The 14897-nt window shown below is 42.7% G+C and overlaps 1 protein-coding gene across 2 annotated transcripts in view; it reads left to right on the forward strand.

Moving 5' to 3' along the window:
• Mccc2 (methylcrotonoyl-CoA carboxylase 2) overlaps positions 1-14897 on the forward strand; it is a 78187-nt gene that overhangs the window by 45683 nt on the left and 17607 nt on the right. For both annotated transcript variants that reach the window (XM_010637322.3, XM_010637324.3), the window contains exons 8-10: positions 5756-5820; positions 10243-10342; positions 10446-10541. In XM_010637322.3, the coding sequence (XP_010635624.1) occupies positions 5756-5820; positions 10243-10342; positions 10446-10541 (261 nt within the window). The remainder of the gene's footprint in view (positions 1-5755; positions 5821-10242; positions 10343-10445; positions 10542-14897) is intronic.

Below are 14897 nucleotides of genomic sequence, written 5' to 3' on the forward strand. Positions count from 1 at the left end.
CACCCCTGAGCAAATCCCCAGTCCTCTTTTTAAATTTTATTGAGACAGGTCTCACTAAGTTGCCCAGGCTAATTTTGAATTGGCTATCCATTCCTGCCTTAGCCTCCCTAAAAGCTGGGATTATAGACCTACACCCACATGCCCAGCTCACTCTTTCTCTCTGTTTTAAGCAGTACTGGGGATCAAAACCAGGATCTTTTTGTTTTGTTTTGTTTTGTTTTTTTGGTACCGGCGATCGAACGCAGGTCCTTGCACTTGCGAGGCAGGCGGTGGAACCACTGAGCTAAATCCCTGGCCCAAACCCAGGATCTTTATAGTCAGCCACATCCCCAGACCTTTGTTTTTATTTTTATTTTATTTTATTTTTTTGTTACCAGCGATCGAACTTGGGCCCTTGCATTTGTGAGGCAGGAGATGGAACCACTGAGCCAAATCCCCGGCCTTCTTTGTTTTTGTTTTGATTGATTGATTGATTGATTGATTTTGGTGCGGTGGGGGGGAGTATGTGGGGGGGGATCAAACTCAGGACCTTGTGCTTGTGCAGGAGGCAGTGGCGCCACTGCGCTAAATCCCTTGCCCTGTTTTTATTTTTGAGGCAGGATCTTGCAAAGTTTTTCAGTCTCGGCTCAAATTTGCAGTCTTCTTACTTCAGTCTCCCGAGTGCTGGGATTACATGAGTATATCACTATGCCTAGCCTTCACTGTGGTTTTGATTAGCAGTTCCCTAATAACTAGTGATATTGGAGTTTTAGGTACTTATTATCTGTTGTATCTTCCGAGACAGGTCTCTCCATTTTTTATTACTTATTTATTATGCTTTTTTTGGGGAGGGTTGTTTTGTTTTGTTTTTTGTTTTTTGAGACAGGGTCTCACTATGTAGTTGAGACTGACCTGGAACTCACTATGTATAGCCCAGGCTGGTCTTGAACTCACAGTGATCCTCCTGCCTCAGCCTCTTGAGTGCTGGGATTACCGATGTGCGCCATCATGCCCAGCTTTTTTATGTTGTTTTGAGACAGGATTTCACTCTGTATTCCACATTGAGCTTGAATTCACTATGTAGCCCTGGCTGGTTTTGAATTTGCTGCAAACCTCCTGCCTCAGCTTCCTGAGGGCTGGGATTAAATTTGTACACCACCACATCTGGACTGTTTGAGCCTTTTGAGTGTATAAGTTATTCAGAACATTTTTTTCAGAAATGAAAAGCCAGGTGTGGTGGTTGCACTTTGGGAAACTGAGGCAGGGGGATAGCAAGTTTGAACCCAGCCTGGGCAACTTAGTGAAACCCTGTCTCAAAGTAAAAAAAATTTAGAGTCAGGGATTTAGATTATTGGTGCCTTGACCACCAAAGTGTAAGGTCCTAAGTTCAGTCCCCAGTACCAAAAAAAAAAAACCAAAAAAACCGAAAAACCTGGTACAAAGGCCCTTGGCTCAGCCCCTAGTATACTATACACATGCACACATATTCTCTCTCTCTAAATTTCTTTTTTTTTGTTTTGTTTGGGGTACCGGGGATCAAACTCGCGTCCTTGCACTTGCAAGGCAGGCGGTGGAACCTCTGAGCTAAATCCCCGGCTCTCTAAATTTCTGATGTTGGCAGTCTTTATGAACCACTGGTAGAACCAGCTATATTATTTGTAGTCCAAATAAAATATATGGACTCCTTGTTTAAAAGTGGGAAAAAGTGCTATGAAGAGTAGTGAGGTATGAGCATTTCCTTTTTTTTTTCTTCTTTTTTGGTGTCGGGAATCAAACTTGGGACCTTGTGCTTGTGAGGCAGGCAGCAGAGCCACTAAACTAAATCTCCGGCCCAGGTGGTGCTGTTTTCTGTGTTCTGGAATCAGCAGTTTTTTCTTTCAGTGCCCTTGTTATGTTCTGCTCCTCTGGCCTAGAGCACCCCCTTGCCTGCCATCCACCCCCATCGAATGGGTCCCCTGCTACAGGATGAACCCAGGGCACTGATGGTTGTGTGTGTCCTCCCTGCACTCTCTCCATGCCCCACTGGGAATATCTGCGGCAGCAGGTAGGGATTGGGAAGGAGGAGAGGGGCCAGGGCAGACCAGACCCACACCCATCCCTAGCAAGTGCAGGGGACAGACCAGTTCCATTGTCCACTTAGACATCATGTACCAAACACATGTGAAAAGTTAAGACCCAGAGGGAGATGGACCCCAAGCATAAATACCAATCACAGGGCTTTTCTGAAAGGGCACCCTGGATGGCCTCGCTGGTGTCTGGCTGTGGTGAATGCTGTGGCATCCTGTGCCCTCCTCGCCTGTCCTGGGTCAGCTCCCTGCCTGCCTGTCAGTAAGGCGCCCATCACTGTGTCTGCTGAGTCACAGCACGCTCCCAGGCAGTGGGGGAATAGAGACAGTCACTGCACCTGACAGCAGGTACCTCCTTCCATAAGGACAATGCTGGAGGCTTGAAGAAATGAGAAAAGAAAGTCTACCCTGCAGTGTACATACTTGTACTGATTCAGGCATAGGAAGGAATAGAGCTCTGACACAGGCTGCTGCATAGATGGATCCGATGTTATGCCAAGCACAAAAGGACAGGAGACAGGTGTGTGTGTTACTAAGGATTGAAAGGCCTTTGCACTAAGCTTCATACCTAGTCCTTTTTATATTTTGAAATTATTACTTATTTATTATTTTGTGGTACTGAAGATTGAAGCCAGGGCCTTTGCAGAGAGCTACACCCTCAGCCTGTTTTTATTTTTTATTTTGAGACAGGCTCTCACTAAATTGCTAAGATGTACAGAGTAGGCTTATATTTACAGTCCTCCTGCCTCAGCCTCCCAGAGTGCTGTGATTACAGGCATGTACCACCACGCTTGCCCCAACAGGTGTTGTATGTCATCACTTCTGAACAGGCAAATTCACGGAAACAGAGAGTAGATTGCCAGTGGTTGCCAGGGCAGGTGTGGGGTGGGGAGTGACCACCAGGAAGTATGAGGTGTCACCCAACAGAGTGCTGTGTCCTGTAGTGAGCTGCTGCTGGTGGTTGCACAGCCTTGTGAATTATGTGAAAAGGCACTGAATGGTGGTGTTGGAAATGGTGAATTTTATGGTATGCAAATTATATTTCTAAAACTAAGTTTGTCACTCCAAAAATCTTTCAAAGGGGCCGGGGATTTGGCTCAGTGGTTCCGCCACCTGCCTTGCAAGTGCAAGGGCCAGAGTTCGATACCCGGTATGAAAAAAAAAGTCTTTCAAATAATCAAATTTGGTTTTGGAATACTACACTAATACAGACTGATTAAAAAAGAGTTCAGGAGGGCTGGGGATTTAGCTCACTGGTTCGGTGGCCTGCCTTGCAAGCAGAAGGACCTGAGTTCAATCCCCGGTGCCAAAAAAAAAAAAAAAAAAAAAAGAGTTCATGCTTTGATATAAAACAAATTTCTTAAGTAGTTCTGTTAATTTTAATAATTCTTATTGAAGATAAGGTAAGGCTGAAGAGGAGTAATTTTATTTCTGTTTTTGTTTTTTTGGGGTGGTACTAGGAATCAAACCCAAATGGCTCTTCTGCTGAGCTATATCCCCAGATCCCTCCTATTTTTTTTTTTTTTTTTGAGACAGGGTCTAGCTGTGTAGTCCAGGCTGGCCAGAACTCACAGCAATCCTCCTTCTTCAGCCTCCTAATGCTAGGATAATAGGCATGTGCCACCATACCAGGCATTTTTCAAAATTTTGAGGCAGGGTCTTGTTAAGTTGCCAGGTGGGACTTGAACTTGAAATCTACCTGTGTCAGTCTCCCAAAGGGGTGGGAGTGCAGGTGTGTGCTGTGGTATCTGGCTAAGAGAGGCGATTTTATTTGTTTTGGTGATTGAACCCAGGGGCTCACACACACTGGGCATGTGCTCTGCCACTGAGCTATAGCCCCAGCTTAAGGAGCGATTTTAGATGTGATAAAGTCAGGCCTGCAGTGTTCATATCTGTTAAGATTTCCTTTGCTGTATGTGATAGCTGTCATTGGTTAATGAGGGGGAAATACACTCAAAATTTACCTGTACGTAGTAAAGGTTACAAACATTTTTAGTAGTTTGTGTTTATTTTTCATCAGAAAATGAATAAAGATATGACTAAAATTTGCCAACATCTGTTAGGAAGTCAGGCAGCATCGAAGTGCTGGACTAATGCTAAGTGTTGTAGAGGGAAGGTTTGGGCCAGGGCCATTGTGCTTTGGATTCAGGTTTAATTCCCATGTTGGAGGCTCCCGGGCCCCCAGGCAGCCTGCAAGTCATAGGGGAATGAGCCTCGTCGGTGGTCGATTCTGAAAGACCATGGCTAAGGAAGAAAACAAGCAGCTTCTCATCCTCTTGAGAACTCTAAACTCTGAGGGCCGGGGATTTAGCCCAGTGGTGCCGCTGCCTGCCTTGCAAGTGCAAGGTACTGAGTTCTATCCCCAATACTCCACCCCCCCAACCAAAATCCTTGAGAATTCTAAACTCTGACATTCATTTCCCTGTAAGTTGAGGAAAGGCTGATGTTTTAGAGCTTAGAGTGATTGAAAAACACGGAGTAATAAGATCAGTTTGGGAGCTCCTGTCCCATCTGTCTCCCCAGATTGTTATTTGGCAGAGTGAGTTGTTTTAATTTTTCTCTGACTATTATCATCTTTGCACTGATGATCACAGTATCATGATGTGGGTGTTGAATAGATATTAACTGATGACAGATCCTTATTTTTTTTCTGTTAATATTAGTCAGATCCCTGAAAATATAGTATGTCTGTTGTTTATTCCTTTTTACAACTTTAAATATCAAGACACCTCATAATTAGTTATTGTCTGGACTGAATGTTGTTTTACATGTAAATTTTTGGAAAGAAGAGAATCAGTAATTGATTTCTGGGGGTGGAATGATTGGAGGTGAAAGTTTTAATTACCTCTCCCTGCGGAAAGATATTTTAAGACAGAGCTTTTGATGTAGTGAATAAGTCATTTCTGTGCTGCATTTTAGGTTGATGTTCATTATTCTAATAAAAACTTTTCCTGTGTGAATAAAAAACAAATTAACCAACCCAAAGAAATAGGAATCAATAAACAATTCTTAAGGAATCAGCTTGACATTTAGTGTTAAATGATTTTTCTTTCTTTGTCTTATTGCAATTTCTAAGGCTATAATTAAGTCATTCTTGATTTATCACTTGGGGTTTCTTCTTGATTACATTCTGCTGGTTCTCAGATTTAGGCAATTTTGGAGATTTTTTCCCCCCACCTTAAAGGTGTAACATAAAGTTGGTGGTGGTAACTGGAAGTTTTCAACCTAACTATTGAGTGTTCAAGGTGGATGGGTCAGTTCCTTCCCCCAAGGACCCCACAGCACGGAGCTGATGCCAGAGTGCTGAAGTACAGTCTGGCAGGTGACACGCTGGCGTTGGCAGCGTAAGAGCAGTGCTGCGGATCCCTAGGCCAGCATTAACCCGGACCCGGGCCTAGGGGACTCGGCCAGCTTGCGGAGCTGAGGTGGGCGGGGCGCACAGACGCAGGCGCTGCAGCTTCTCACAGGTAGCGCGTGTGCATGGGAGCGAGCAGTCAGGCTCCAGGCCGGGGCCGCAGGCGTGTTCTTGGGGATCTGGGTTCAGATCTCTCATCTGTAGACTGGAGAGGATAGTTTCTGTGTTTACCAGCTACCAGCTTTAATGTTCTGTGGCCAACATCAGTGCGCTGGGGTTGGGAGGAGACGCGCTCCTTGGGAAGCATTTATGTCTCTAGGACCAACCGACTCACCAGTACTTCTTGTCCCTGTAGGTTAAAGCAGCCACCGGTGAGGAGGTATCTGCTGAGGAGCTTGGAGGTGCTGATCTGCACTGCAGGTGAAACAGCGAGGGTCGTTTCTTTTTAGGATCGCCATTTTGTTTGTTTACAAACCATAGTATTTGTTTGCTTTTTGCTATTCTGGGTTCAAGTCTTTGGTCTGTGGAGTCGCAGCACCAAGCTAGAGCATCCTCTCCTGCCACGGTGTGGTGAGCACCGATATGTGTCGCCTTGTATCTGAGCACTAACCTCAGGAGACTGACTAGAGGCCAGGCTGGGTGTGTGTCTGGAGAGAATGGGCTGCAGGTAGAGCAGGGCGAGGGGAGGGACAGGGCAGAGTGGACTGGTCCTGTTTGTGGGTGCAGATCGGGGAAGGAGAGGAAGACAGCACTTGAGGAGTATTGATTTTTCAAAAATTTAGACTTGCTGGGTGTGATGGTGAACACCTGTAATCCCAGCACTCAGGAGGCTTAGACAGGAGGATCGCCAGGAGTTCGAGGCCAGCCTGAGCTAATCAGTGAGTTCAAAGCTGGCCTGAATTACAAAGGGAGACCCTGCCTCAAAAAATAACCAGAAAACAAAACCCCGCCACAAAAATTTAGGCTTGTTAAAAAAAGTAAAGCTGTAGGCATACAAGTTAGGGATGTGGACTCCAGAATTTGTTTTCTGCATGCCTCACTTACTGCCCCTGTGACTTAGCCTGTCCTCAGGTTTAGGCCTCTGAAGCAGATGATTTGCTCATGTGTTAGAACAGAGTTCCTATTACATACTAAACACCATATACAAGTGTTGTTATTGTTCAACTAACCTGTTAAAAATCATGGGAAATGATTAGGTGGTGACTTTTTTTTTTTTTCTCTCATTGAGTTTATTGGTACTTTTTAGGTATACAGTACAGTTACATGCATCATTGGGATCTTCTGCCTTTACATGACAGGTCTTGGTTCTCATTTTTTCCCCATACCCCTGTCCTCACTTCACCCCCTCCTCCCTTCCCTATTAACAAAAACGTTTTTTCCATTTTTTCCTTTTCTCATATTTTTTCTTTTCCCTTATTTCCTTTCCCCTACCTACCCTTCCCACCTCCCCTACACCTTTAGCCCTTTTCTTCCTGTTTCACATTGTCAATTATACCATTTTGGAGCTTATTTACACTTTTAGTTTTTCACACCAGAGAAACTATTTGGTATTTACACATGTGTGACTTATTTATTTCATGTAAAAGAAACATACATAATTTTAAATACATGAAATCTTCTTAAAAAGCACACTTTGTGCTTTTCCCACTAAAACTCTTAGGAATATTAGGAGGTCTATGCTGAGTAAATTAAGATCCTTACGTATTAATCAAATTTCAGTTTTTTTCAGTGATACTGACTATATTATGTATATAATAAGAGAATAATGTGGAACATGAGGTGCACTTTACCCAGCTTTATAAAATTATAGAAATATAAAGGAAATTTAATCTTGTTGAGGTTTTCAAATTTATAATCATGTCATTTAACATTTTCTTAAACTATTTTGGGGAGGTGGTGGGATCTTACAGCTATAGGGACAAAACAGTTTTTAAAGCACCTGTGGGTTATTCTTGATACATTGCCGATGGCTTTAGGTCTTTGAGGTCTTAACCTTGTTAGAGACATGGTATACAACTTTGTTTTCCTAGCAACTGGTCAGTACTCGAATTTTTAAAATAACCCATTGAAGTCCTCGAGTTCCTGGTTGCTGTGTGGCAGTGCAGCTTAGAGGCAAGCAGCTGTAATTCCTCTTACAGGCAGCCTGGAGGTTGTGTTGCCACTCTGAGAAATATCATCTCTGTGAAAGTTTTATGTTTATGTAACACTTATTTATTATTACCTCCTCTTCCAAAAACTCTGGCATAAATATTAGTGGAAGATTTTGATCTGTAGTATAATTTCTGATACCATAGCTTAGCTGTTTTATTGCGTGCTTGGAAACATAGAGCACTAGAAGAAAACATTTTTGTAGATGTACCTGAAATTTTATTGTATAATTCATTACAGAATGAGTAATGCTAGTTTTTATTTTTGATGGAATTATTTCTAGTTACTGTATCTGGTCAGTTTTCCACTGCTACCTTGCATCCTGCTGATACCCTGAAATTTTACAGTCCTCCTCTCTTTTGCGTACATAAAGTGCTTTGAGAGTAATCATGTTGGTATGAAGTTAGTTTTCTACCCAATTTAATTATGAGTCAATCATAGAGCTGAAAGTATGTTTAAAAGATCTGTTCCAAGGTGATGGTTTTTTAAAGAGAATAATGCTGTAAAATTTACTACTCACAGGTTGCTTACATTCATGTTTATACTTCTGTGATTAGTCACTCTGAAAAGCTAAAGTGATATAAAGGCTTACGTATGTCTCATGAAAGAATTCCTTTTCCTGCTGTTTTGGTAAATATAAGACAGTTTTTGTAAGAAAGCACTGTATTTTAAGTATTTACCTTCTGCTTCTGTTTCTTACTGAATTGTAGTGTAGTGAGAAGTCAGCGCTTATAACGGCTCTTACCATGTGGAGCATTTGAAACAATGGGTGCGTGGCCAGGTGTCGTGAGACACACCTCTAATCCCAGCCATTGGGGAAGCAGGAAGATCACAGTGCATGCCAACCTGGGCAGCCTCGTAAGACCTTGTCTCAAACACAAACAAACCAATAAGCAAAAGGGCTGGTGATGTGGCTCAGTGGTAGTACTCTTGCCTAGTATGAGGCTCTGGGTTCCATAACCTGAACTGGAAAAAAACCAGCCAGTTATGAAATGTATTCAATTAGAGAAGCCAAGGGTCTGCCATTTACGAGGCATTATAGGGCTCTGAAGAGTAACAGGGTCTGTGCTGTTGGGAGCACCTGGACCAGAGGTGAGAAGGGACACGATCCCCGAGACAGTCTTACTCTGAGAAGCCTCTCCTAAGGGTTGGGCAGTTTCCATAGATGAAGCCTCAAAACCTGGAGAACAGCACCTAATTCCTTACTCTTACAATGAATGAAAATTTTCATATTTTTAACCAGAGTTTTTGCCTGACTTTATATATATTTGTTTTGAGACAGTTCAGGCTGGTTTTGAACTCACTAGTTAGCCCAGGCTGGCCTTGAATTCCTGGAGATCCTCTTGCCTCAGCCTCCTGAGCACTGGGATTACAGATGTGAGCCACCACTCCCGGATACTTTATAGATTTTAAAAAATACTCTATTAGAAAGTCATTGTACATCTGCATGTGAGACAGCAAAGCATCTGATCGAACAGAATCATCACCAGAGTGGCCTGTGCCTCAGCCACTGCACTAGAAACTGAATGGAAGTTCCAGGCCCTCCTCACGGAACCACTTGATCACTTACAGTTTCCATATTACCCTGGGGATGATGTATTCAAACCTTTCTGCTTGTTACCTGTGATGGCCACTCTTGGGTGTGACTTGGTGAGGAGAGAGCTCACCATTCTCTCAAAAACTAGAGACATAACTAAATGGATGCACATTGAGGCCACACTCTTAAGTGAAATAAATAGAGCACACATAACAAACCGAATAGTTTTTCTGATACGAGAAACTGAAACTGTAAATAAGGATCAATATATATAGTTGATAATGTGAAACAGGAAGAAAGGGTCTAAATGGGGAAGGGGAAGAAGAAGGGGTAGGGGAAAGAAAAGGGAAAGGAAAAAATATGAGAAAAGGAAAAAATAGAAACAAAGTCTTTGTAAATAGGATGGAGGAGGTGAAGGGAGGGCAGGGGAATGGGGAAAAAAATAACCAGGATACATCATATAAAGGTACAAGATCCCAATGATGAATGTAACTGTACTGTATACCTAAAATGTACCAATAAACTCAATGAAAAAAAAAGAAGAAAGGAGAGTAGTTTACATGTTTAGAAACTTGGTTAGGAACAAATACTTGGTGTTAACAGTAATGTGAGTGTGTGTTGTCTGTTGTTGGACGGCACATGGACACAGTCCTGTTCAAGGTCAGTGGGGTGAACACAGGGCCTTTGCACTGAGCCACATTCCCTGCCTCTTTTATTTTTTATTTTAAGACAGTATCTTGGGAAGTTGCTAAGTTTCCCAGATTGAGTTTGAACTTGCAGTCCTCCTGCCTCAGCCTCCAAGAGTGATGAGATTACAGGCAGGCACCACCACATCTGGCTCAGATGCACACTTACTAGGAAGCCTGTCAGCAAGGCCCTGCAGCCCAGCAGAAAAGGGCCAAGGTTGAAGACTAGAAGGCATGGGCTCTGAAGCAGCTGCTGCCGGTCCTAGATTTTTCCCCTTGGTAAAACAAGGATAGATCTCTTTTGCCAGGTACATTAGGAGGATCAAATAAAACGAGGTTTATTGAAGTATCTTGGAAATAGTGCTCACTGAGTTCCCTCTGCTCCTTAGTAAGAAAAGGATTTTGGGTTTAAGATGTTTAATTTCCTTCCTTTTCCCTGTGCTGATTGTTCCACTGTGCTTTACGCTGTAGGAAGTCCGGGGTCACTGACCACTATGCTTTGGATGACCATCATGCCCTCCACTTAGCAAGAAAGATTGTACGGGGTCTGAATTACCAGAAGAAATTGGATGTGAGTAGGATATGTTCTTCGGTCTCTTCCCAAAGGCATTATGGCATATGCCGCCAGAATCGTGACTTCAACAGGTTTGCACAGTTGTTCTCCATTTCTGTAGGTTACCGTGGAGCCTTCTGAAGAGCCTTTGTTCCCCGCTGATGAACTGTACGGAATAGTTGGTGCTAACCTGAAGAGGAGCTTTGACGTCCGAGAGGTGCGTGAAAGCTGTGAGTCCGAGCTAAGGGTGGTGGTGGTGTGTGCGTGAGTAGGGACGGCTGTGTGACGGGCGTGGGAAAGACGCCTTTCCCCAGGGGAGGAGCGCAGTGAATACCGTGCGGAAGAAATGGGGAAAGTTCCTTAAGGATTGCAATTTTGTGTTGCGCAGCACAGCCTGGTTTGTTCGTAGACCTGTATTCCTGTGGACATAGGGAACCATGTAGGACAGTTGCACAGCTTTTTCAGCTGTTACTTTTCAGTGTTCTTACTTTGGGAAGTGGATGAAATGTCATTAAGTTGTTCAAAGAAGAGAAAATACCCTTTTAGATCAATATGACATTGGTGAGTAGATTTGATTATAGTTGAAGATGTTGCTATGGTTACAGATTTCCCATGACCCTTCTGTAGTCTAGGATGACAGTTGCTAGTGTTGCTATACAGTGTGTAGGCTTTTATTTTGTTCAGTATCCATAGCGGGTAAAATAGTCTTTAAGAAATTATCTTAATTGCAGCTTCATTGCTACAAGCTTTAATACTTTAAGTACTGTATCTCCTTGACTATAACACTATTATGTACTAGTTGTAAAAAAATAGAAAACACAGAAAAGAAGAAAATAAATTGCTTGTAATTCTACCATACAGAGAAAACAGCAAGTGTTTTGGAGAGAGGGGGAGGAGGTGGGGGAGGGGGAGATGGAGGGGGAAGGGGGTTAGAATTCTCTGCTCTGCATCTAGGGTTTCAAGCAACCACAGATCAAACACATTCTCCAAGAAAAATTGCATGTGTACTGAACATGTACAGACTTTTTGGGAGGTCTTTCCCAACAAAAAGTGTAACCATCATTTACATTATATTTCAGTATTATGAGTAATCTAGAGAGGACTTAAACTATATGGGAGGATGTGCCATAGGTTATGTGCAAATTCTGCACTAATTTTTATATAAAGGACTTGAGCATCTACAGGTTTTGCTATGGGAATCCTAGAACCAGTCCTCCGTGGATAACAAGGGTAGCTGTATACTTTTTATGTAGTTGAAATAGCCCCCCCACACCAGTGCTGGGGATCTAACTTAGGGCCTTGCACATATTAGGCAAGCATTCTGAGCTGCATATCCTTAGACACAGACACACACACACACACACACACACACACACACACACACATTTTCTGATCCTGAGATTGAACTCGGGGGTATTGTACACTGAGCTATGCCCCCAGCTCTTTTTAGTTTTAATTTTGAGACAGGGTGTTTCTAAGTTGCCTGGGCTGGCCTGAAACTTGTAATCCTGCTACTTCAGCTTTCTGAGCAGTTGGGATTACCGGCATGTTTCACTACACTCAGTGACTCTTGGCCTTAAATAGTATTTTAGACTGCTTTTTATGCTTCATGCTTATTGTGATTATAATTTACTATATTTTTCTGTGATAGCAGATGAGCTTTGTACAGAGGTCTTGATAGCATGTGGAGCTATAGCTGGCACTGGATTCAGAGCTGCAAAGCCTGGGTCCTGATCCTTGTTTCTCTAGAGCAGTGGTGGTGATGCTGTTAGAGATGAATGCCCAAAATGCAACCCAAAGCCTATTTATTTATTGCAAAGTGCCAACACTGCAATTACACCTGAGAACTGAGGTTTTAGTTTAGAACAAATGACTCACATTAACATCTTTTGTCTTAAGAGACAAACAACTAACACACGTGCCAGAGATTCACTCTACAGCCCTAAAAAGACTACTGTGATTTAACCTCAAGGTGTTGTTTTCTGCATCTAGCAGTAGGACCAGTATCAATTTATCTACATATTTCTGATGTTTAGGTTCTCATAGAGGTAAGTTCATATCTTTTCTGTGGGAGGATGGTGTTAGTTGGAAGCAGATGTCTTAGTTACCTTTCTCTGGTTGCTAAGACAAAATACCTGACACCCAAAGTTAAAAGGGAAGGGGTTTATTTGGCTTACAGTTTGCAGAGGTTTCAGTCCTTAATCAGCCAACTCCAAACAGGGATGACAAACAGTCATGGCAGAGCAGAAACACACAAGGCAGCAAAGGTAACTAGAACCTTAACAGCATCTCCCTGCCCCTTTTCTCTTATTCAGACTACTTAGGGCAGGTAGCACTCACACCCTTAATCCTAGCGCCCTTGAGCCTAGCATTGCAGCATGAATAAAATGAGAGATTTTATTCCAGTTTCTCACACTCTAGATCAAGCCTGTGACCACATGAAGCTCTGGGGGGACATCTAGACCCAAACCACAACAGCAGATATGGAGTGGCTTTATAGTCATTTGATGGCCCGAGCTTGCTGTGTCCTTTTGAGTGTCTTTTTCTTGGTGTGGAGGAATGACGGCCATCGATTGTTAAAAGGTTCAGTTTTGGAGGTCAGAGCACCTAAAACACATAATTGTGATAGTCTCATATTTAAGAAAACAACTGAAAAATAATTCAAAGTAAGCTTTTTTTATGCGGAGAAAGACATTGGGAAGTGTCCTCTCATTCTTCAGCCTTTGCTTATTTCAAAAGAAGGCCTTGATTGACGTGGTAAAGAGAAAAAGGCAGTGTGACCTGCATAGGAGAGCGAGAGGTAGTGTCTAAAATAGTTTTGGAGAAGTTTTGAACGCACTTCATGTTTATGACTTTCTTGTGCATGTTCTAGGGACTGGATTCAGAGTCTTGTGTGCCATAAGCACTTGCCCTCTTGGAGCAGTCCTGGTGGGTGGTGGTGGGCCTCAAGGGTAAACGCTGTCATTTCTGCTCCTTTTAGATTAGCAGTGAATGTGGAAGCACCTTTGGGTGTACTAGACTTAGGATTGTGAGCATTTAAGGGTTTACTAATAGCTGCCTTTTGAGCTGGGTGTGGTGACACACATCTGTAATCACAGCACCCAGGGAGGCTGAGACAGGAGGATCCTAAGGGTGAGCCCAACCTGGGTAATTTAGTGACTTAGCAAGGGCCTCGAATTTAATCCCTGGTAACACACATGGAAGAAGAGGGGTGGGCAGAGAGAGAGAGAGAGAGAGAGAGAGAGAGAGAGAGAGAGAAGAAGGAAAGAAAGACTGCCTTTTAACAAGAGCCAGTTGGTGTGCTTTATTTAGCATTTTAAAGTGTGTGTGTTTGTTTAATAGATGAGGAAACAGGCTCAGAGGATTTTATGGTCAGTTTCCTAGTGGTGGAGCCTGGGGTTCCTAGCTGGTTCTTCAGTTTATCGTTATTGTCTTAGTTCCTGTCCTACTCATTTGTCATAGATCCCTGACTCTTCCAGCTTCCAGAAGTGAAAGCTGAGAGTCAGATGTTAAGAGATTCACTCGGGCACACCCAGGTCATGTGGGATGCCTTTGGTTGGAGCTGATGTCTTCCGACTCTAGGCCTAGCTGGACCCTGCTCTCTGAATCTCTGAACACCCCTCTCCCAAGGATGAGTGTTTGCCACCAAAGTCTCACTCTGCTGCTTTGCTTGCATGCAGCATGATGCTCTTGCTTCTATAGTGAAGTGTAAAATCAGAGCCCAGAATGACTGCAGGGGATTCATCACCTGTGCACATCAAGGAAAATTCTAGGAAGATTTTCTGTGTAGGGTGAAATTTTTTTTTTTTTGAGACAGGGTCTCTATATGTAGTTCAGTTCAGGATGTCCTTGAACTCACTATGTAGTCCAGGCTGGCCTCAAACTTGAGGTGATCCTCCTGCCTCAGCCTCCCAAGTTCTGGGATTAGAGGCACGCACCACCTCACATAGGGTGAAAGTTTATGAAAGTGAAAATATCATGGTGAATTGTTTGTCGTGTAAATAATTTTTTTTTCTTTTTATTGAGGTTATTGGTACAATCTAGGTATACAAATACACTTACAATCATCATTGGGATACTGTACGTTTACATAATAGGTCTTGATTCTCATTTTTCCCCTTGTCCCTGCCCTCCCTTCACCCCCTCCTCCCCTCCCCATTTACAAACACTTTATTTCCATTTTTTCAGTTTCTCATATTTTTTTTCCTCTCCCTTATTACCTTTCCCCCACCCTTCCCACTTTCCTTACACCTTTAGCCCTTTACTTCCTATTTCACATTATTAATTGTCTCATTAGGATCCTGTGTACTATTATAGTTTTTCACACCAAAGAAACTATTCGGTATTTCAGTTAAAGAAATCTCTGTATGAACATTAAAAATAAGGAATCCTAAAATAAAACTAAAAAGGAAAGTAAAAGAGAAAAGGCAATGATGTAAGATTAAAATAATCCTTAATTCTGGAGATGAAAATGGTCCCTGAACATATTTAAATTGCTTCTCGCTCTTATAGTCTTATCTTATTCTTTTTTCATTATTTAGAGAATACTTTATTAGTTTCTGTAATCAAACCC

The sequence above is a fragment of the Fukomys damarensis genome, unplaced genomic scaffold (genome assembly GCF_012274545.1).
Source record: "Fukomys damarensis isolate Sample0158 unplaced genomic scaffold, DMR_v1.0_HiC HiC_scaffold_1, whole genome shotgun sequence".
Lineage (NCBI taxonomy): Eukaryota > Metazoa > Chordata > Mammalia > Rodentia > Bathyergidae > Fukomys > Fukomys damarensis.